Consider the following 25,458-nt stretch of genomic DNA (forward strand, 5'->3'; position numbering starts at 1 on the left):
ACACAACAACTGGCTCAAGGATAAGACCAAATGCAAGTATGAAGCTGAATATCTTAAACTGTGTGTACCTTGAACTAATGACTAAGGTGAAATCTGGACCCTATGGATGTACCAGTTGGGAACCACTGATCTAGATGACTACATTTCCAGCAGCGAAAATGGCATTCCAAAATATAAGTGCAGAGGATATGGAAAAGGATACATTTTACAGTGTTTTGGCTGAGTTGTGTAACCCAGGTTATCAGACATTAAATATTACATTGTAATCCAAAAATGTCAGTTAAAAATGATAATGGTAAAACTCATATTTTCCATGCAGAAATAAATTAGAAATTGATTTTAAAAAAAGACAAACTAGTGCATTAATAAATTAATTCATTCTAAAAAGGGTTAAAATCTTTAATCTAAAAATGTTTTATTTAATTTCACTGGAGGTGAAAGTGCTTAATGTGTTCAGTTTGTGATGTTTGTAAAGATTCAGGTGACATGGGAGGAGGATAGTGCTGAACTAGACGAGTTCAGGTGATCTGTGCGTGATACAGGGCTGATATCCCTCACCAGCCAATCAGAGCCCAGCTTGCTCCGTGTCAATTAAGCTCACTTGCATTTCCGATTAACTCTCTCTGCTGCGCCAGCGGATCAGACACAGACGCACCTTGGATTGCTCTGAGGATTTACATGTTGGATTATACTGGAGAAATTGATATTTTGCTTTTTTGCTGGAGAGGTTGAGTGGATAAAGTTTCCCTTTTTGGCCGTTCGTCGAATTAAGTGGAGACATCGTGTCGCCGGAGAAAACGTGAGTGTTAGCTAACTTGTTGCCGCTGTGTTTGCTAACAGCAGTCATATTAGCTGTTTAAAGTCGAGCAAGAGCTATTGCTTTGTGAAGTTAGATATCTAAAAACGCTATTTACTCTGTCCTCATGTCACCTGTCTCTGCAAAGTGGACAAAAACCTGGAGTTTGTGAGCCGTGCTCCTTTACAAGTTGGAGTGTGTGCCTATGACAGAACTTTTCTGGTGAGTGAATTTTATTGGTAATTTTGTGGGTGAATTAGTTGGTACCGACCTGTTGTTTACTGTTAAATAATTGCGAAAATGCTAATTTGAGCTTGCATTATTTTTGTACATGCCATGTGTAAGGCCATGGGCTGTACCGACGATTCTGAGATATCTGAGCTGTTGTTTCCATCATCATTCTGGTAGGACTGATTTTTGCCATGACACTGAGGGATTTTGGTTCTTGCAGACTTCATTGTTAAAGGACATTAAGAGAGAAACTGTTCATGCTTTAAAGGAGCATACTGTAATTTTATTGTGTTGAATTTGTATTTGATTTCATTGTTTGTTGAAGTGCTGTAAATTGATATTCAACTTTTAGAGGTATTTTGATAAGCAGTTTAAAGGGCATTTTGATAAATTCATTTCATTTTAAAGGGTGCATTGTTAAAAAATTTAAAAACTCATTGTGTTGACAATCTTAAAGCATAGCTTAACTGTAGGATTAAAATTAGCACAGGATAAACTTAAAGTAGATCTTTAACACATTAAGAACTAAAAGTCACTAACAATAATAGGTTTTTTTTTTGTTTGTTTTTGGTCACAGTGTGAATAACATTGTTGAAGAAAGGGAAAGACCTCATTGTTTATTGTGACAAATGTTTATTTATTATTTGTTACACAAATAATTAATACAGTAACATGTTTTTAAACTTACCTGTTTGTGTGATTTTACTCTTGCTACTTAATGCATATTACTAAACACTCCCTCCTCCCGTACCGAACCTAGAACCTGATAACTGGTCCATGTGATAGTGAAGTGATACATTGATACCGTTCCTGTACCACCCAGTGTCTACCCTATTGAGCTAGAACTGAGATTGGTTACAGTTGGATATTAAGCCGTATTAATTTGAGCCACCATATTGCTGAAGCAATGCAGCAGCTGAGCTGCTGAGCGCAAACAGCGATTAGTGGTGCTTTTGCTCAAATTGCCCCATGATGCCAACAGATAACAAGGCTTCATGCGCCACTGAGCAACTTTCATGGGAATGAACGGGGCCCTGCCTCCAATGATGTATCCAGTTCTCTACATATGCCCCAAGCCCCCAGAAACCACCTGAGCTTTGAAGTCAATTTTTTTAGTGGCCAATTACATCGTCACATGATGCCATGGGCCCAAAAAGACTTTCTCGTTGACTTACATTAGGAAAGACACATCTGTAAATAAGTGGATACATTTTTTTTAAATAACTGAAATGTGAAATGACTTGTTTCACCACTGGAGTATGATCCATTCGGCCCAATAACGTTTGGAAAGTCTAGTAGAGTCTCAAGATTAAATTATTTTACTCCCATTCAAATTAGCAAAGCACTAAACTGGAAGTTAGCTTTTTGGCTGGCAGAAGTTAGCCACTTGGCCACACTTCCCTGTACACACTCTATGGGCCCTATAAAATGGAAGATCTGGGTATTTTCATGCCGTGGAATAAGAGTGATTTTGGCTTCATGCACCACTGAGCAACTTTCATAGGATTAAATGGGGCCGCATTTTAAATGCTGTATCCAGATTTTTTAATACATCCATGATTCATCCATGGTTGAAGTAGTCAAGAACACTTTTTTTTAACTCTAGGGTGCACTAGTGCTAGCTAGCAGCATTGTTTGTTTTAGAAAGGCCAATATTTGTTCTTTGTTTAGATTATCAAAAGGACAATAGATCATAGATGTTTGTCTCTTGCTGCCCTAACTAGTACACTAGCTAGTTGAAAAGTTTCAAATGTTGATTAAAAACATTGCAATCAACATTGTCTGTTGATATTTTGGTCTTTTGAGTGGAGTTGGTGCTAGAATGGACGGTCCAGAGGGACGAGTCCTGCTTGTTCACAGAGCAGGGGCACGAAATCCTCGAGGAAAAAAATGATAGAGTCCACAGCTCCACATTCAGGGGTATGTAGACACTGTCATTTTCTTCAAATTAACTCAAACAAGGACAGACAAAAAAAAAACTCCACTGACAGGTGCATGCCTTGTTTTCATATACCAGGGATGAGAGAGCCATATCACACATGGTGTTGGGATTTTGCAGTACCACAGAGAATGCAGATAGTGACGAAAATCCGTTTTCCACAAGCAGCCACAACCTGTCCATTAAACTGTTAGCCGAGTTTTGTTGCTTAATTTCAGTCCAGTCAGACTGTGTTCAGGTTTTAGCTTTTTTTAGCAAGTCAAATCGTTCCTTGCTGGCTGCTCAGCTCCTGGAAACTCCCCAACCAGAAAGCATGGTTTGTTACTATGACAACATTCTCATGTCATTAGTTGCAGCATTACTGCATATTTTAAAAGTGATTTTGGTATTGATTTCTTCTCTTCTTTTTTTGAAATGTTTGAAATGTAAAATAAATCATGGTTAAATGTCACAAGTTGTTTATGATGTGATGAAATTAATAGTAAAAACAATAGATTAATAATAATATGATAAATCCTAGGGCACCTTTTGCTTGTCCTCAAGGCACTGTAAGATGCTGCAGCACCCACTTTGGGAACCCGAAGGCAGACTTGCTAATTTAGGGTTAGGGTTAGATGCTTAAATGGTTAGATGGTTTAACTCTGATTGGATAAAACCTAAACACATTTATTAAAAATCTGATGTTTGCTTATTAAGTTTTAATAAAAGATTAAAATCCAGGTTTTCAAGGGCTTTAGAAAAGGGCACATTTGATAAACATAAATTATTTATACAAACAGCAAGTATTATCTATCTAGTATTTCAGCTGTACCATAAATCAGTGGATGAATCAAAGAGGTTTAGTAAGCAGATAAAATTGCTCTGTTTTGGACATCCAATGCCAAGAACCACAGGTCAGACTTCAAAACAATGTATCTGCCTGTACAAAGCTGTTATCTGTGGTTGAGCATCAAACCACCTGCTCAGTTTCAATGACATGAAGTGCTCCTCCCAACCGGCACCCCTGCCCTCAGCAATACCTCTGTATCAACATCACCTCTGTGGTTACTGCCCAGCCTGTCAACAAGCCTCTGTGAATCTTAAGAGCCATCCGATGTGCAAGGCCATCATCACATCCACAGCCCTGCAGCTTTGCATTCAACATTCCCTAAATCCAGTATTACCTGATCAAGGACTGAGCTTAGTTTGTAGTCCAGGCTGTGCTTGTCTCCTCTTTGGACTCCAGAGTTCCAAAAGAACTCTCTGTTGGCTCTCTAAACTCCTCGAGCTGCAGCCAACCTTGCTCTCATCAGCTGTGAATTCTACCACTTCAACCACTTCCTGTACGTCCTCTAAAATTAAATTCAAAATCCTGGGAATGGCTTACAAGACTAAGAAGGGTGCTCTGATCTCTCCAGGACCTTTAATTCCAGCCAGTGCCTTTTTACTCTCACTAATTCTGCTCTGCCTTTCCTGAGAAGCTCTGATCAGCACTCTTCCACTGCTTCATTCAACTGCATCTTGTTTCCATCTTGACATGCAGCAAAGGGCCACAGGCCGGGCTGCTGCGGCCTTACACATGGGGCACCTGCTCTATCCACTTAGCCACTGATGCCCCTATGCTTGTAATTTTGATGAAGGAATTTACTCTTACTCTACTGTTGTAGTTGTCATCAGTGTTGGGATGTAGTGATCTACATGTAACTAGTAGTTTAACAACTCTTTGTAGTAGCTTGCTGGTAGGTCAACTACATTAATTTTTTAAACAGTGATTCAAGTAGTTAGTAGTAGTTAGATTATGTTTTATTTTCCATTTTTTGTGTAGTTAACTACAGAAACAATTTGTATGGAGCCCGAGAAGTGACATAAACTCAATTTTTTGCTGGCCTGTGACTTTGCTTTATATTTTGTTAAAAGTTTGTATCATATGTAGGGGTGGGGTAATAAAGTGAATATACTTTATGTATCACAGCTTGTGTGATACATGCATGCGTGTGATATTTAAAATGACTATATAGCAAACATTGAGTATAAATGGTCACGTCATTTTTTTAGCCACCACCATGAGACTGGATTTGGCATTTTGATTTCCCTCTCACAGACACACACACATAAAGAAAGACTCAAAAACACAATATGTCACACACACTCCTTTGCCTGTCCAGGTCACTTTCTCCCAAACATTAGTGTGTGAGCAGGTGCAGCGTGTTTTTCATTTACTCACATTTTGAAACTATGGTACACCAGTGCGACTTGCAAATATTATTAATATTTTAACTTAAGAGCTATGAGGGGCTTTTTTTCAGCTTACGATGAATAACTCATCACATTTAACAGCACCACAGTTACAGGTTAACTTAATGAATTTAATGATCGCGTGAGCAAAGAAAGAGTGTTTCTTTGTACATGCAGGGCCCCAGACCACAACAGTTTAGTCACATTTTGCGACCATGGGGCACCAGTGCGACTTGCAGGTACTATTAATATATGAAGTGGAGAGCGGTTGGTTTGTTTAATCTCACAGTGAGTAAATTCTCATGTTTAACAGTGTTGCTGTAATGGTATAACTGTGTGCTAACTGCTAACATCTGACTCTTGACCAGAAGCGTCAAGTTCACTGCATAAACACTTCTGGCCTGAGATGAGCCAGGTGCTTCAAAATAAAAGCACCAATGGTTCCACTGTTATTTGTTTGATTATTGAAATACTTTATTTAACCTTATTATAACAGTATTTCATTTCACATTGTTAAAACAGAACTTTATTATGACTGTAGCTCCTTTATTTAACTGTATTGTAACTAAAGTTCATTTAATCATTTTGTATTTTAGTAGTCTACATTACTTTAGAGATTTCAAAATATCAAGATTTATACTGTGTATTGGGATATAGCCTAAAAATATTGCAATATTATTTTCTTAGCCATATTGCCAGACCCTTATCATATGTACATTGTCACCTTGATCATGTTTTTACAGAGTAGTTTGCCATCATATATCTGCCTTATTAAGTTGTCATGGCAAATGTGTGAGCATACAGCTGCCAGTTTACACATATCATGAACACAGAGCAACAACTATTATGACAAATGTAAGCGATAAAAGGAGAATGTACTGTATTTAGGACTGTTTGTTATTTGGGTGGAGGGGGTGGTGGAAAAAGGGAGAGGCATGTATAATAATTTTTTAAGCACACAAATTGCCAGAATTACACCATTTCAGATTGCCAAAATAAATCATTACAAATTGCCAGAATAAACGATTACAAATTGCCAGAATTAACCATTAAAAATTGCCAAATTAAACTATTACAAATCCCTTGTGATCTCTGCCAATAGCTGGATCTGTTCATCATTCTTCAACAGCTAGTCATTATCTCTGTCCGTCTGTTCACAAAGCTTTTTTTTTTTTTGTGTTTGTTTGTTTGTTTTTTGTTTCATTTTGTTGGGGTTTTTTTGGGGGGGGGGGGGGGGGACGACACATTAACAGAGTTCAAATTAAATGAAATGACACAGCTGTTCTGTACAATGCTAACTACATAAAAGTACTTAAAACAACCTTGTTGCTGTTTAAGAGCTTCCCACTCTTCTTCAATAACTTTTATGAGCTACCACATTATTAAAAAATATATGATAAAATATGATCCATGGAAACACATTGCTTGGTAAATGAATCACTTCATTCTGTGTCAGTGAAGTGGCAAGTCAAGAAAATAATTGCCCAATCATAGATATATTTGGAAATAACGTGAATAACACAGATGCCTCAAGTTTTAGTGCTGAATCACGCATTTGACGATTTGACATTACATTCTTGTGACAAAAAATGACGTTAAAATCATTTCTTGTTGATTTCCTTTTCTTTTTTGTGTTTTTGTGTCATTTTGTTTTGGGTTTTTGTTTCTTGTTTTGTTTTTGTTGGGTTTTTTTGTGCATTTTGTTGTATTTTAGGTAGCCTTGTGTAACATCATGGCCAAGAGACTACAGATGAAAAATAGTGTTTTGGCCAATTATGGCAGTTTTATACCATGTGTCTTTATTAATTTGCACCTTCTTTAATAAACTAAACAAATACACAGACAAGCTTCAGGTTTGTAAGAGGAAAAAATGAGAGCCTAAATCTGAATGTGTTTGACAGTGGGACTGTAACATTGAGTGAGTGTGTAGTAAAACAGAATGATTGGCCAAAGTGAAAGGCTAAAAAGCTCAGGGGCGCTGCAGAGTTGCGGATTAATCTTGTTGACTTTGGTACAATAAACAACTCCTTTTTACATAAGTCATATTCATTTGACTCAGTGGCAACATGAAAGATACTGGCTATGTTACTTTACTTTTGGAAAGCCATTAATATTATTAGAATTAAGGCTTTGGGAAATTAACCCTTTAGGTGAGAAATACATTGACACTTAGTCACAGAGATGTCCCTCCTAGATCATTGGCAGTTCCTGCTGCCACACATTTAATAGCAGATGTCTAGTGTTTAAGGTAATATAGTAGTAATTTCACGTACTTCCATGCACAAATTGGGATTGAGCACCATTGAATGAGAATCTCATGGCACATGGCGGGCTATTTGGTCACTGGCACAAGCCAGGCTTGCCTTCAGATATGCAATGTACCACTGACTCATGAATTAATTTGTTTTCATGTCTTAAACATATTTTCTCTTTTTTCTGTCGTCCTGCAGGGCAGAACCTATTCTGCAGAGAATAAAGGAGGACCGCACCCGGGTGGTGTCTCCCTCTTTTGACAACATCAAGTATGATAGCTTTGAGATTGAAGAGTACCCGCTGTCTGCTCAGGGCTTCGACTGGGAGCTGTGGTGTCGATACCTCAACCCACCAAAGTCCTGGTGGACACAACGCAACCACACAGCCCCCATCAGGTAAACACAGGAACAGCGAAAATACTTTGTTTTAAGCTTTACAAGAGGAAGTTGACTTCAAAAATCATACAAAGGAATAAAAAACCTTTTAGACATTTTATTTTATTGAAGAAAATGTCTTTTTATTCTGAAAGAAGGGATACCAGCAACATAATCTGCCCGTGCAGTATTAATTTATAATCATTTCACTTGAAGCACATTGAAGGTTTGATAAGATCACTTACTAAGCTCATTATTTTTACATTATAATTTCTTGAAAACTGATCTCCATGAATAATTACGTATGTAAATTCTGGTAAGTGTAGTGTCAATATTGTAACCCATGTTAAACCTCAGGGATGCAGCGCAGTGACAGAGCACGTGTGGAACACATAAAAGCTGAAGTCTTATCAGAAGCACTGGGCTGTTACACGGATCTAAGAGGAAAGCATGTACATGTCACCCCGACTATTACAGCACATCTGATGAGACATATAGTGTGTACAGTAATTGCACGTACCCTGATATGTATAGAATTATCTAGGTCTTTACCACCGTTGGCCAGAGAACACTACTAATATGACATTTCAATGTATTCTCATCAGAACTCCTCAAGTACCGCCACTTTGTCAGTGGAACTAAATGTCAAAACCATGACATGTCAGGAAGCCTCCTGCATCAATTTGGAATGATGGCAGACGGTATCTCAGCTGACACTTGTTATATACAATGTGTCTTTTCAAAATACACTTCCATTTTCACAGTTCCATTTTTACATTATTTCCGTAAGTTTAGGTAACAAAAATATGTGGTTAGATTTAGAAAAAACACCATGTATTGGCTTTAAATAATTATGATTCTTACAAATGTACAAAGTTATGTGACATTCATTACTACTGTAGCATGCCACATATACCAGCATACCACATTACCATTAAAATATCTCCATTGACTTTTGGTTCACACAGGAAACAAACAACTGGCTCCCAGGTAAAAGTCCTGTGTTTGTTTTTCTCATCCACCTCCACTCCCACCCGTCCTATACAGACTTTTTCACTTTTTATACAGTGGTAGTTGCCAGCAGTGTCAGAAAAAGCTGTCGCTAAGTGGTTATCATATGGCAGTGTCTGTGTGCATGGATGTCTGACACTAACATCCCCTGACAAAGTGGCGGTATTTGATGAGTTCAGTATTAGATGAGTTTGGGAGTTGCCAGTGGTGTCAGAAATAGCCACCGCTCATGTGTATCATACAGGCGCATAGATTGTCTGTGTGCATCGGTGTTTAACATCCACTGATGAAGTGGAGGTATTTGACAAATGCAGTAGTTGCCCGCAGCGTCTGAAATAGCCGCTGCTAAGTACGTATCATATTACCACGAGGAGTGTCTCATTGTTACCGCTACAAAAGGTGCGTTTTTGCATCAGTATCTGATGGCAAAAATAAATGACAAAGCAGCAGTCTTTGATGTGTTAGGAGTGAGACGGGGCAGGAAAGATCAAGGTTGCATAGGCTACGTTCAGGCTACAGGCAAAAGTGGCCCAACTCAGATCAACTGACTTAGATCATTTTTAGTGTAAAAAACAGCAATCGCATGGAATCAGACCTTTTCAATTCTGATGTAGGCATTTCATATATGCTCCCAAATCAGATACACACACACACCTATGTGGAAGTCACAGCCATTGCTCTATAGGTGTCATTTCCACACAGGATTCTGGCGACATGTCGCATGACATGTCATTTTTTTGAAATGGCTGATTCTGTCTTTTTGAAAGCAAAATTTGTCAAAAATGTTATAAAATAGGCTTGCACCCAGAAATGTTGAACATTGCAAATTAGAGCATGTTCAAAAAGGTTTATTTGCACAAAGAAAACATACAGTGTAATGTAAACATTAGGGCTGTACCCAAATATTCGGATATTCAAATATTCGTTTCTATAGGTAGGTATTCGTTATGAAAATGTGGTATTCGATATTCGTTTTTTTATTTATTTATTTATTTATTTAATTTAATTTAATTAAAAAAAAATTTTTACATATTTTTTGGTGCTAAATGTAGTCTTTTTGTTGTTGGTAAATGCAGGTTATCAATAAAAATCAAAATTTTTAAATTGCATTGTTGAGCACGGCACACTTGAGTGCATCCGTCTGAGGCAGCGGATAAATGCCAAGTTTTACCACTTTATCACTATTCCCTCTAACTTGTAGCTGTTTTTTTTGTTATCTTTTGAATTTAATATGAGTTATGGAACCGTTTTTTGTCAACGTTTGTTTCCCCTGTTTTGTACAATAAATTATTGTTTAAAGTTTCAACAAGTTTCTTTTGTGCGTGACACAAGTGTGTTTTGAAAACGGCCGCGGACTGTCACCTGCTCAACGCATCAGTACCTTCAGATGCCATGACAGTAATAGATTATAGATTAATAGATTATAATATTAATGTCAAAATATCATTTACAGACCGATTTAACAGACGATCACTGCTGCCCGACGTTACGGGTCGACCTGCACATCACTACTCAGCTCAGTCTATAAAGGCTGTACACAGCAGTAAGGCTATAGACATTATATTCTATTCAGGCCGGCAAATTAAACAGGATGACTAGCCAATGTGAAAATCAAAAGAAAGCATAGAATAATGTACTGAAGGAGACTGTTGTGCCATCACATTTTTTTGTGGTTTGAGAGCATTTGAGAGACCCTTATCTGCTGAGACTTTCCCCTCTGCCTATAATTTCTTATTTTCTTCTCATTTTCTGTGTTAGGCATGTTTGTGGCTGTGTACCTGCCTAGCACTCAGGTGAGGTCAGAGCTTGATGAAAAGCTAGTGATGAGGTGCCAGACTGTAAGCAGCAGGCATCCAAGAGAAACAGCACTGAAAAAAATGCAAGTATAGTGAGGCAAAATGCCAAATGAGAATGAATCTGCACAAGTTACAATATACAAGTGTATTTCAAAATAAATTGCATTACAATCACTCACAGGCTTTTACTGTGATATTTAAGTAATACATGGAGTTTAACTGTGAGAACACAGTGAAATACAGTAATTCTACAGGAGCATATTGCTAAATCACAGTAATCAAATGTACAAAAACAGAAGTTATAGTTAAATTCACTAATTTACAGGAATATACTACTCAGTACATTCAGCATGTATTGGGCTTTAACTATGAGGTTACAATTAAATATAATTTTACAGCAGCATACTGCTAAATCACAGTAATATACAGGCATAACTACTGTGAGATCACAGTATACAGCTGTTATTTCATACCAATTTGCTGTACAAATGAACAGTAATTTACTGTGAAGGTAATACAAAAGGGGCTCAAGAGCTCCTACGTTTGTTGACGTGGCTGAGATAACATAAAAAGAAAGATGCTACAGGATAATACATATTTGAAAGCAATATAGAATGCCTGGGAGCCTTTTTTTCATATTTTCCATAATATTGTTATATTTTGAATTGTCACCTGCTGCCTGAATTTTGTCTTTTCCTTAACATAAATAAAGACATTTCCACCAAAGATGGCGCATTAAAATTCACCAGAATGCAGGAAATAAAGTTCAGATTTCCTGGTGGAGGAAACCCAGAGCCTTAGACCCACAGACACACTGCACAGTGTACAAGTGAAAAACAGCCCCACAAAGAGAGCAAAAGTGCCCACTCACCAATATCTGCAGGAGGATTATACGTCTGTTGTTGTCATTCATGGCAAGCATTAGCAAATCAATGATGCAGTGTTTATAGATTTAAACAAGGATAAGAGGATGTATGCTGCTCAGTATTGTAATGGAGGAAGATGAATTCTTCCAATTATTTATTTCTTTATCTTCTTAAGCACTTTTGTCAGTTGTAATTAGTCACTGGATTTACTCACAAGGGCCACTTTGGAGTATTGTCATTGTTTAATCACTTTAAGAAAGTTTTTGGGGAAAAGTTACACATTTCTTAAGTAAATATGTGTATTCTATTCTTCCTGATTAATTGAGGGAAAAAAATGAGTTACATACACAGGGAGTTTGCACCACTAAAGTATAGTATAAACTATTGTATTTTTACATTTTTACTCCCGGACCTTGTCACATATGACTCTGTTCAGAAAGGATCTGCACTCCTCTGTAGCTCACTGTGGCTAATACCTCTTAATAATACTAAATTGTTTTTCAGGCACTGTAAGCATGAAACCTTCATGTCAGCAGCATCATTTGTTTTAGGTTTTGAAAAGCAAAAATGGTTGATTTATATTTTACAATCTAATGCCCCATTCAGACAGGATTAACATTAGAGGGGGAGCTGGGATTGAAATATTTAGTGTGTTCTTTGGTGATTGAACTAATTGTTCCAAATGATTTTTTAACCACTGAGCAATTACAGGATGTGGTCTGTAATTGATTTGGACATTTCACAGGACAAAGCAGGAGGCATCAGTAGTTTTTCCAGCCCCCTTTAGATGAAACCACAACCATTTCCACCAAGGCCAGATGATTGGCTGCTAGTGCTGCAAGTTGTACTAGCTGCAGCATGCATGGCACCTTGTCAAACGGCACAGCTTGAGTTTATCAGTGGCTCATCGCTCTCCTTAGAGGCATGGGTTTCGATGACTTCCTACCTCCTTTATGTATGTATGTACATGTACATGTACATGTATGTATGTTATGTGTTTTGTTTAAACAAAACACAGGTTACCAAGTGTGGTAACTACCACAACAAGTATGACTTTTGGCAAGTTTATGGATCCTGATCGCCCTCCTGGAGCCTATGGGATATGGCAAGCCATTTTAACATTTAATCGCTAGACTGGATATTCATTACTGATATCTGCAACATAATTTTGCCTAGTCAAAACTCTTATTCAAGATATCTGTAATTAGATTTTGCCTAGTCAAAACTCGAATTACAGATATCTGTAATTCAGTTTTGACAAGTAAGATTCAAACTATTTTTGCCATTCATGTGTATGGGATTTGTCATTATAGATATCTCCAATGTAGTTGCGGATATCTGCAATTGTTATTGCGGATATCTGCAACTGAATTGTGGATATCTGTAATTCCAGTTTGAGATATCTACAATTTAATTTTGACTAGTCATAATTCAAGTTCAAGATATCTTTAATTATCATCAATTGAAGATATCTACATGGTCCTTTCTAGATATCTTGAATTGAGTTTCAGATAGTCAGAATGACGTTGTAGATATCTTGAATTCGAATTATGACTAGTCAAAATGACGTCGTAGATATCTCAAACTGGAATTATAGATAGTCATAATGTAATTGTAGATATCTATAATGACAAACCCCATACACATGAATGGCAAAAATAGTTTGAATCTTACTAGTCAAAACTGAATTACAGATATCTGTAACTGTAGTTTTGACTAGTCAGAATGACGTCATAGATATCTGTAATTCAGGTTTGACTAGTCAGAATGACGTTACAGATATCTGTAATTCAGTTTTGACTAGTCAGAATGACGTTACAGATATCTTAAATTAAAATTCATACTAGTCACAATGACATTACTACTAGTCAAAATGACGTTATAGATATCTATAATGGTAATTCCAGATAGTCGGACTTAGTGATTAAATGTGAAAACGGCTTGCCATAGGAGCCAGTATCTGCAAGCTGGTCTACAACAGTGGACCCAGGAAGAATCACCTATCACGGGAGTTTACACAAATCAGTTATTTTAGCATACGTCCCTGGCCCTGATAACGCATTTGCAACAGAACGCATTGCAGATTGTTACAGCAAAGCTGTAAATCGCAGCAGTGATCAGCCTGTGTTCCTGCTAGGGGATTTTAACAGATGTGATGTCACCACCTTACTCCCAAACCTGGAACAGTATGTTTCATCACCCACTAGACTTGATAAAACGTTAGACCTGTGCTTTGGTAACATAACGGCTGCCTACATCAAGTCAAGCCCCGCCCACCACTCGGTCGCTCAGATCATAATGTCATTCTGCTGCTTCCAAAATACTGGCAAAAACTGAAGACAGACAGTATACAAACAAAATACGTTAAGGTTTGGAACAATGACACCATTGAGACGTTAAGGGGCTGTATGGAGATCACAGAGGGCTGTGATGGGGACCTAAACCTGCTGACAGATTCTATCTCCTCCTATTTAACTTTCTGTATGGACACTGTCATACCATCAAAACAGGTCAAGCTGTACCCAGACAACAAACCTTGGGTCACATGAGACATGAAACACTGTCTGAATAACAAAAAAGCAGCATTCCTACAGGGAGACACACACAGAGTCAGAGAATTAAATAGTGAGTTGAGAAGGATGACCAGGCTGGCCAAACTTCACTATAAAAACAAAGTGGAGGAAAAATTCACCAATGGCAATGCAAGGGAGGCTTGGCAAGGACTCAATACCATGATGGGTAGAGCCCAGAAACCAGCCCAGATCCAGTGCTCTGATCCTGCCACCTTTGCAGAGCAGCTGAACATCTACTACAGCATATTCAACAAATCATCCCACCACAATGACTGGAACCTCACCAGCACCTTCTGTCAACCAACTGCAGTGGATAAAAGCAAGGTGACATCCATACTGAGCCGCATTAACAGCAACAAAGCCTCTGGTTCAGACAGGCTCAAAGGTAAGATGCTGAGGGAATGTTCTGCTCAGCTGGGTGAAGTCATCACTCAGCTCGTCCAGCAGCTCCTGGACTCCAGCTGTGTTCTTCAGGTGTGGAAGGAATCCACACTTGTACCCATACCAAAGAAGTCCAATTCCAGGGAGATGAAGGACTTCAGACCCGTGGCACTTACATCCATACTTTGTAAGTGTGACAACAACCATGGTGGCAGATGATCTTGATGGCCTCCAGTTTGCCTACAAGGCAAAGCGGGGGGTTGGAGGATGCCTGTCTGACTCTCCTGGACACAGTGAGTAAACACCTAGACGTCTGGGCTGTGTTTTATCCCACATTTTATTTTCCATCTACACAAATAATATAACCTGCAATAACAATGGCATGTCCCTTTTTAAATATGTGGATGATATGGCCTTGGTGGCCCACATTAAGGATGCGAACTCTTTGTCTGCATACCACCAGCAGGTGGACACCCTGATGTCCTGCATTAAGGAGAGCTCCTTGGAACTTAACATCTCCAAGACAAAGGAGCTATGCTGTGCAGGAAGGCGAGCACCTGATCTTACCCACCCTCTTTTTGAGCCCATGACGCTGCAGGGACAGGCAGTGGAGCAGGTAGAGGCATTTAAATACCTGGGCATAATGGTGGACAACCTGCTGTCCTTCTCCCAGCACAGTGACTCTGTAAGAAGGCACAACAACGCCTGTTCCTGCTAAGGAAGCTCAGGAGCTTTGATGTGAGGAAGGACATTTTAACAGCCGTTTACAAGTCACTCATTGAATCGGTCCTCACTTTCAACATCACATCCTGGTTCAGCTTCATCTCTGTCAAGAACAAATCAAACCTTTCCCGGATCATCAACCAAGCAAGTAAAATAACTGGCAAAACTCAGACTCCATTATCAGAACTTCATACCCAAGCAGTCACACGGAAAGCCAACCTCATCACAGCAGATCCCACTCACCTCCTGTACAAGTCCTTCCAGCTCCTACCATCAGGTCACCGCTATATATCTTACTAGGTTTTTAGGAATTGTGTGTTTCTGTGTTGTGTTGTTAGTTGTATGAGCAACTTCTAAGATGATTTTCTGTCACGACAGACAATAAAGCTTTTGTGATTCTGATTGTGTAGCTGTCATATTTTGTGAAGACAGATCTGTAGTGGCTGGACTGCCCTCGACTCTCCATCGATAAAACAAACTGTCTGGCTTTGTAGTCTTCGAGCAGTAGGGAGTGAGGCAGAGGGACCATGGGGTACATCCATAGATGCTCTATCAAGCAGCAGTCTTTTTCAATGGCACTGATAAGAGCAGGCTGGCAGCCACTTGTCAGGCCTGAACATCTATATCTATCAGCCCACTTTTGTCATGCAGAAGTGGGTGTGGCTTCATCTTAAGTGGTTTGAAAAAACAATAGATGCGTTAGAGGAGAGCTGAAGAGAGGGCAGGGAGAGAGAGAGGCATAAGGTAAGGATTTGGTGTCATCCTCCTTTAGAGTTTTAACTCAGTCAGATCTTAACACACAGATGTGAAACACAACATGTATCATTCAGGTGTGACTTACACTTCCCAGCTGGCCACCAACATGGCTAGAAGCTGATATGTGGTTGAATAGGTTGTGATGTCTGGTGACCACAATTTAATGTCAGGACAACATCTAATGCCAATGTGAATGTGACATAGAATACTGACCACATATTATGTTGATATTATGTTGGTTTTAAGTTGTGTTGTGAAATAACCAAAATCCAATGTCTTCCAGACATCTCACACCAATGTTATCTTGATGTAGAATACCGGCATTTAGTCGTAAGGTGCGGAGAACAGAGCCAAACATCAATATTAATGTCCTCAAAAAACAAAATTCTAATGTTGTCAGACATTTAAAACATTGTAAACCTGATTTCATTCCAACCAAAATTTAACGTCTGTCTGACATAAGAGTGTAACCTTTTTCTAACATCATATTGTCGTCCACTGCCAGCTGGGTTCCTAAGGATATCTATCTGAAATTTCATCTGGAAAAACCTCCATGAACTGCTCATGAATCTTTTTTTAAAGTCTGTGGAAACCCAAATCCACAATAGCCTTCTAACTATGTAATTTAGGGTCTTATGTACATAATATTAAACATGTAAAACAATTAGAAATCTGTTTCCATCCAAATTCAAAATATCTGTCTTTTAAGTTTTTGTACATTCTTGAAATTGGGTTTGATTTGGCCATGGTTATCTCTGAGATTTATTACGCAATAAATTCCAAACCAATCATAAATCATCAGTCAGTTGTCTCATCCCGCCCCCCAGTGGCAACGCAACAAAACCTTTCTGCTCCAGCTAAATCGAGAGAGACGGCCGGCCGGCCGGCACCGGTCTCTCCCACTTTGACGGTCGGTGTGTGTGTCAGAGTAAAGACATATTTAATCTATTAAGACTGGATGTGTTTGAATGAAAAAGGCTATTATCAGAAAAACGGAGCAGATTTATGTTTTCAATGAAAACGTATCTCAATGAAGAAAGGCAAAGTGCTAGCCTCCCGTTGTCATTCATCTCAGCTAACGGCCGGGCTCAACCGGGCACGTCTGCAGCGTGAGCCCCGTAGCAGCTCGCCCCCCTGTTAATCAATTACAGTGGCTCCACCGGCAACGGGAGCCGCGCAACAACTCTATTTTACGCGGCTCTTCTATTGTTTATCCGTGACACTGTGTCCGTGGCGGACATTTGAAAGCGAGTAGATGACAAACAGTACAGTAAACTTGTAGATAACTCAAATATATGTAATAACTTAGGTGGAAAATGCTTTAACATTTCATGCAGCCTACATGCAGCCTCTCGGCTCAGCAAACGGTAAACAACCCCGCTGGCTTCTCTACGTGACGCTTCCGTACGCAGTCAGTGGAGCCCAAATGAATACACCGCGACGCTACGCTGTACGTTTGCAGCCGGTGGAGCCTGGCCGTAACATTGCATATAAAAGTTATGCTAACTATTCTACGAAGTAACATTAATATGAATCACAAAACATTTTGAAACTTACCATTCAGTGACCACCTGAAAGGAATCATTTTCAGCTTCTGCTTCGTCCTCTGAATCATCAGAGGGCTCAAACATGTACGGCTGGATTAAATTTGTGGCAGCCATTGCTGAGCCAGGGAGATGTCAATCAAAACGAGGGAGCTGTCAATCAGAGCGTTATCTGCCACGCCCACTCAGTCCTGGCAAGTGGTCTAAACAGCAAAATGAGCTGTTTTTAAACTAGGTTTTCTAATAGTTATTAATGGTTATTTTCACTCAGACTTTTGTGGATGATTAATGAGACACTCGACTTTGATGTAATATATGCATTTTTGCTATTTCAAGCTGTGTTTCCAAAGGCTTTAAAAAAAACTGAGAATCATCACTTTTTTGATAGCTGTCTGTACATTCATGGGTACATTGTTAACAAGAACAAAGAGCTAAAAAGGCATACTTCTAATCGTGCCGGTTTGCTAAAATTATAAAAGAACATGTAGCTCTTTCTGAGGAAAAAAGTCAGAGATCCAAAATTCAAGGATGTTTGTCCAGATGTGATTTAAGGACCAGGGAGTTTACTACAAAACTGGAGGTAATTGCGGCGGTAATTATTAGTGAGGTGGTGGTAAAGAATTATCCACACATGCACTACACCGAAAACACTGACCAGTGCATGTAATATTAAAATCCCCTTACTTCTCCTACAGAAATAGATGTAGTCTGAATGGGGCTCAACACATTTAAATTTCTCCAGGTTAGCTAGCCCCATTTGTGACCTCAACATGATTAAAGAGAGAATGTTTGTTCAGGGTGATTATTTAAAGCCAACATTTCCACAGACTCTGCAGCCACTGTTGGGTCTGAGCTGAGAGGAGCAAAGCAGAGGCACAGTGTGGAAATATCTGATTAAAAGTTTGGCCCTCGGGCTAACAGGCAGGAACTTAACACCTTTATTGCACATATATAACTTTGATGCAACATGCTATGCTAACCAGCCACTTACTGTCTACTTAAAACATTAATAAGCAGTACACTCTAGCTTCTTGGCTCAGTGTAGGGCAGTACACCTGTGTCATAGGTAAAAAGATGCAGGAAAAATCTAACATTAATAAAGACTCTTTATTTGGACATTATGTGTCATGAAGCAAACAACATGTGAAGCTGTATGTGAAATTACTTTTTGTCATGTTCTCAATATACTGCACTATAAAAATGATACTGTTGAGACTGAGCAGTATCAAAATACATAGCTCCGATATGTGATATCTGAATAGCGGTTTCATTGTGCTGTTATGTTGAGGCTATAGAGAAAAGGATGTGTTGATAGCCAGTAGTGGGAGGGCTTTGTTTCTATTAGCATTTTGGGTTTCAGTGTTCTCTGGGAGTTTGCCAGTGTGTCTCCACAGGGAGGAGAAATTCACCAAAACAAGTTGTTTTTGTAGTGCTGCTGTATTTCATTTTGATAAGAGAAGATGTGTGGGACTGACAGCATGAATACTAATAAGAGTTATTTTTAACTGTTGTTGATTCAGTTTGATGTTGATGTAAGATCTGTTTCCTCAAAAGGTTCTGAATTTGTTGTGTTAGGTGAAAGCATCGTTTTGACAGCTGGATCATGTATAATGCACTGGATGAAAGGTCTATGGAAAGAGCATCAAATGTGCAGCATACTTAAAACATCTTTAGGGCCTTGGTGCTCAGTGTGGGGCTAATTGTGGTTTAGTACTGTGCTTGTGTGTTTCTTAAAGAACATTTTGTATTTAAACTCCCAAATTGCTATATGTTTGGCTAAATACAAAAAATGTTATGCCTTCAAGCCAATGGTAACCGTGGCGATCATTATGTTTTCAGGTTGTTCACCAGTCTGTATGTCCATCCATCTGTTTGTCCCACTCTCGTGAATGTGATTTCTTATTCTAATTTTGCACAAACATCCACTTGAATGTAAACATGAACAGATTTGATTTTGGTGGTGATAGGTCAATGGTCAAGGTCATTTTGGCCTTGTGTGTCTCAGTCTTCTGAATGCGATATCTCAAGATCCCCTCAAAGTAATTTCTTCAAATTTTGCACAAACGTCCACTTGTACTCAAGGATTAATTGATCAGATTTTGGTGGTAAAATGTCTGAGTTCAAATTCACCAGGACCTTGAATCTGTCTCATTCTCGTGAACGTGATATCTCAAGAGCACCTTTAGGGAATTTCTTGAAATGTGGTCCAAACATCTACTTGGACTCAACAATGAACTGATCAGAATTTGGTGATCAGTGGTCAAAGTTCACTTTGAGATAGCATTTGTCTTATTTGGTGAACATGATATCTCAAGAGGGCCTTGAGGGAAATTCCTCAAATTTGGGACAAATGTCCACTGGAACTCAAGAATGAAATGATTAGAATTTGGTGGTTGAAGGTCAAAAGCCAAGGTAAAGTGCAAAACACACCGTCGCCATACGCCGCGCGTCAAAATGCTGCTCGTCAGAACGCCCGCCTCCATTATATTTTATGAACCAACCCACACTGGCGCCAGCCGACACACCGCACCACTCTGCTTCAGCCCACTGCTCTATTTCCAGCGCGGTTGGCGCTCATGGTGGCACTGCGAGAAAAGCCTTTTATGTACGTTTCGGCCACCGTAGTATCAACTCCGGTTGTTTCAGATTTTTAATAAGACGACTTTGATAAGAAACTCACCCGTGAAATCCAAGTTGTTGTTGCCTCAAAGTTTTTCCTCCTCTTCTTCCGTTACTAGCAGTTGGCAACCGTTGGCAACTAGTGTAGGTACAGCCACCTAGCGGGCTGGGGTGGGAAATACACGTCGATGGTGCCGCTGCCAGCGTGTGTTGGGGGGCGGCACTTGACAGCCACAGCGCCGCGCCGGCGGCAGTGTGTGTTGACACAAATGTCTATTAAGATAGAATGATGAAGTGACAACATTATATAACCAAAGGGTCATCTTCACTGTGACATCATAATATTCTCCCAAAAACTTTTTTGGCCATTACTCAGCATCATATCTCAGGAACAGAAGGGGAGACATTTGGTCAGATAGTGAATTGTTGACTCTAATCTTGGGTGTCCACCTTGACACTGTGCTGACTGTATGGATCTTCTGTGCTGCAGGGCTGAAGATGTTTGTGAAGCATCCATGTTTTCACAGACGTGGATGTAAACTGTAACTGCAACTTGATGGGTCATGGAGGCATACAACCGTGAGGCAGTTATTCTAGTTTTTACATCTTTCTTTTCACTGACCTTCTCTGTTTTCCCCTTTTTTTATCTTCTATTCCAGGAGCCCAGCTCTGATTGGCTGCTTTGTGGTCGATAGGAAGTACTTTGAGGAGATTGGCTTGCTAGATGAAGGTATGGAGATTTATGGTGGAGAAAACGTGGAGCTTGGCATCAGGGTGAGTTGCCTTGAGAACTGGTATCTTATTAGCTACACAGCCCCACAAACTCCATGAAGTACAATATATTTCTACATCCCAGCTACAGCCCTGTGCTATATATATTTAGAATATCTGTAACAGTGTAAGTGTAATTTGTGCCCTGTACACCACAGAGACATTAACTATTGTCACCATCCAAATTGAAATATCCTGAATAGCAGGCATGTCAAGCATACAGAAAAAGAAGCGTGACCTTTCCTTTGACAGAATGGGGGCTTTATCAGTCATTCACATTATTCATTCACTCTGACTCAAGCAAACTGAGCTCATTACTAATAATGTAACAAACGCCAGATAAAATTGTGATTTCATGTAATAGAATTACCTTCAAAATGAGTTTTTATGCCTCCGTGCCAGCTAAAGCCATGGCTGAATATATTATGTTTCAAGTTGTCTGTCTGTCTGTCCATCCTTCCATCCATCCTGTTCTTGTAAACACAATGTCTATCAAGATGCCTTGAGGAAATTTCTTAAGATTTGGCATAAATATCTACTTGGTCTCAATGATGAATGATGAATGGTGGCCATAGGTCAAGGTCACTGTGACCTCACATTTGTCTCATTCTCTTGAATGTGATATTTCAAGAATGCCTTAAGGGAATTTCTTCGAATTCCACTTCAAAGGTGGAATCACAAGTCATGTTACCTCAAGAATTCATACGCTAATTATGACAACATTTCACACAAATGTCCAATAAGATAAATTGGTTGAAAAAGTGTTGACATTATATATCCAAAAGGTCAAAGGTCAACTTCACTGTGACATCATAATGTTCTGCAAAAATACTTTTCTGGCCATTTCTCAACACCATAACTCAGGAAAAGAAGGGGAGACATTTGGTGAGACAGTGAATTTGTGACACTAATCTTAGGTATCCATCTTAAAAAAACTGTGGATATGTACTGTATAAATGGAATAGATTTTCGCTGCCAGGCTGAAGAAGAAATGTTAAGCATCCATTTTCTTCACAGACATGGATGTATACTGTAACTGCAACTTGACTGGTCAGTGGAGGCGTACGTCCACTAGGCGGTAATTTTAGTCTTTTTTTTTTTTTTTTTACATAATGTGACATATATTTCATTATGCTGAATGTAAATTTTGGTCTCTGGCAGTAAATGGTATTTAGGTATTTAGATCCTTTTTAGTAAACTTAGTTGCAGTTATTAGCAGTCACTGCAGGGGTTTCATCTCTGATCTGGTCTCTAGAGGCAGAGGGCTCTGCAAAAGCACCACCCTCTTGAGACTGCAAAGCAGTCCCAAAAGGACGCAACTGTTGGAACAGCTCTGAGCATGAACGGACACAAGGGACATCTGAGGGAAACTGCTGACTCAGGCTTAGCGCAGAGTGATTCACAGTACAGGTGTGATTATCAGCCCAGGCCTGACTGACGCTGTTCTGAGTCACTGGGCTAAGAACGCATCAAACTGAAAAATGTATAACTCTCTCAGGCTTGACCATGTCAGGATCAGATTTAGTGGACAGCTGTGGACAATCAATGCCAGGAGAACCTGAAGAGAAATGGCTGAGTGATCACTGTACTGTGCCCTCTGTCCTCAAAAAGAAAAACTCATTCTGCAATGCAGCCACACTGTCATTGACCTTTCCCTTCTTGTGTCCAGTTATGAGGTGCTGATCATTACCCAACTCCCAAACAATGATTCCAGTTCTATCCAGTGTCCAATAAAAGACACTCAAACTATATTTATCAATAAACTGGGAAAAAATAGAAGAAGATGAACCAGAAGACCGCAATTGAGGCAATGGAGGATGAAGCTTGTACTGAGCTATGGTGAAACAAGCTAGAAGCAAATACTAGAGCTTCATATATTTGTGATTTAGAAATCAAAGTCTAGCAAACTCCCTTTCCAAATTTAGTATTTTACTCCTAATACCTCTGAAATATTGATACTGAAAATAGAGAAATTAGATATTGTGACCTGTTGTTCTTGTGACAATTTTATGCCTCCATGTTGGTGATAGCCATGACCAAAGGCAATTTGTTTTTTGGTTGTCTATCCATGTATCCATCTCATTCTCATGAAGACAATATTTCAGGAATGCTTTAAGGGATTTTTTGTTTTAATTTGGCACTAACTTTCCACTTGGACTTATGGATAAACTGATTAGAATTTTGTGGTCAAGGGTCAAGGACACTGTGACCGTGCATCCGTCTCATTCTCATGAACATGATATCTCAACACCACCTTGAGGGAGTTTCTTCAAATTTGGCACGAATGCCCACTTGGACTCAACAATGAACTGATAGTATTTGGTGATCAAAGGTCACTGTTACTGCACAAAACATGTTGTTGGCCATAACTCAATAATTCTACACTAAGTATGACAAATTTTCACACAAATGTCTAATAATAATGTCTAATAAAAGGATAAATGACAAAGTTATTTTATCTCCAAAAGGTCAAAGGACAACTGGACTGTGACATCATAATGTACTGCCAAAACACTTTTCTGGCCATTATTCAACACCATAACTAAGAAACAAAAGGGAAGACATTTGGTTGCTGAACTGATACTGAACTGGTGACGCAAATCTTTGGTGCCCACCTTGAAACTGTACTAAGTGTATAGATCTTCTGTGCTGCAGGTTGAAGATGTGTGCTATGTTTCAACAACAACAACAACAACAAAAAAAAAAAACACTGAATACCTTTTATTAAATTCCTTCAAAGTCTTCATGCCATATATTATGAGTCTGGACAGACATGGATGTGAATTGCAACTTCACTGGTTGATGGAGGCATACAACTGCAACATGGTAATTCTTGTTTTTGTAATTCAAATGGGACCTCCTGGCCTCAATACCGCCAGATTTTTCTCTGGCCCAGCATCTAGTGTCCATTGAAGGTACTGCAGCTTAGGGCACATGTACACTGGTTGTATGATCTGGAGAGATTTTAAACCTATACTGCCCTATCCACTCTGCCTCCAAACTTCGAAATACTATCCCTGGCCATGGTGTGGACAGATTGATGGCAAGACTTGTCATTTTCAACCTTGGCAGCATTTGTTGAAGTATTTCTGGAGCATTTTTGATGTTCATCACTTGTCCATCTAATGAAACAAATATAACAATCTACTCCTATGATTTTTTTTCGTCTTATTGTCAGCCAAAAACATAAAGTAGACCATTCAACACCAATGTTTTTCAAACTCTCTGTGTATAGCTGAAAGTATAGTGCCTTTTTAGTTTATGCCACATTCACCTGTTTACACTCACTCACACACCAATGACACAGCTTCGGTTGTGCACATGACAGTATGGTATGGTAAGATTGGGGAAAGAACTGTTGTTATGACAATTATATTATGGTAAGGTATGGTTAGAATAAGACTAGTGCAGCACAGCCCTGACCTCCACACCCTTACAAGCAGCCTTAATGCATAAAGAGCTTCCTGCATTGGCACTGAATGTTGGCACTGGACCTGCTCTGAGTCATTTTCTTTTTTCTTTGGCCCTTAGTGATATGTAATCTTCATAGGCAGCCAGTCAAATCACACAAATCTCCCACTTTCCATATGGTGTGAAGTCAGTGACCATATCTATAATGACCCTGAGGAGCCATGCTGATGTTGACAGGACAGCTTGTTCTGAGAACAGTGATGGCCAAATGGAGGTCAGATAAAGTTTGGAATGAGGGCATGGAAGCAGTGTTATCAACTAAACACTTTTTTCTCTATATTTGGCAACTTTAAAGACCCCTCTAGCAATTTTCTTTTTTATCATCAAATCAAGCAACTTGTTGGGCAGAAGTTAACTTTTTTCCCACAAACAGAATGTTCTCTCATGGCTGTGACTCACTGCTTGGTGCTCACTGATCATCAGCCAGAAATGAATTTGAATGAGCTGTGAAAGCACGACCCTAACAAACTGTTCCCTATTGTTTTTGAGGGGGGGACATCCTCCCCTTTACAGGAGGGAGTTTTTTCCAGGGTCTGGAACTTTCTTTTCATGACACTTAAGTTCCACAGTCTTTACAAAACCCTAATGAGAAGTTTTTGAAATTGGAAGTAATATATATTTATTTAAAATATTTCATATTTCAATTTGGAACTTTAATTAAAAAATAAATGTAAATGCAAATTAGCACAGGATGTATTCTCAAGACATCTAGGCTCTTGACTTTTCCAGCAGGCTTTAGCTGCTTTCCATTTAAAACAGGTGGCAATACGACATGGAGGCTTCACATGCACTTAACAGCTGAATGAGTTGGCCATCTATCATCTATCTGGTGGTGGACGTTTCTTGGTCAGGGTGGAGATTGGTGAATGCATCTTTCAGTTTCCCCAGTCATTTTCTGCCCCAGCGCCCAATATACAGAGGCAGTAACTCAGTCCATAGGGACTTGGCCTGGGAACCAGAGGGTCGCCTGTTCAAGTCCTGTCCTGACCAAATACAGGTCAGGACTGGTAGCTGGAGAGGTGCCAGTTCACCTCTGGGGCACTGACGAGGTGCCCTTGAACAAAACACCAAACCCCCCAAGCGCTCCAGGCGCCTGTCCATTGCAGCCCATCGACATCTCTCCACTTTGTGCACATGTTT

General features: G+C 39.3%; 1 protein-coding gene across 2 annotated transcripts in view; it reads left to right on the forward strand.

The window, feature by feature from the left end:
* The window catches only part of galnt18a (UDP-N-acetyl-alpha-D-galactosamine:polypeptide N-acetylgalactosaminyltransferase 18a), a 311,892-nt gene that overhangs the window by 199,095 nt on the left and 87,339 nt on the right, over positions 1-25,458 (forward strand). For both annotated transcript variants that reach the window (XM_049574447.1, XM_049574448.1), the window contains exons 5-6: positions 7,631-7,828; positions 20,736-20,850. In XM_049574447.1, the coding sequence (XP_049430404.1) occupies positions 7,631-7,828; positions 20,736-20,850 (313 nt within the window). The remainder of the gene's footprint in view (positions 1-7,630; positions 7,829-20,735; positions 20,851-25,458) is intronic.

The sequence above is a fragment of the Epinephelus fuscoguttatus genome, linkage group LG4, assembly GCF_011397635.1.
Source record: "Epinephelus fuscoguttatus linkage group LG4, E.fuscoguttatus.final_Chr_v1".
Taxonomy (NCBI): domain Eukaryota; kingdom Metazoa; phylum Chordata; class Actinopteri; order Perciformes; family Serranidae; genus Epinephelus; species Epinephelus fuscoguttatus.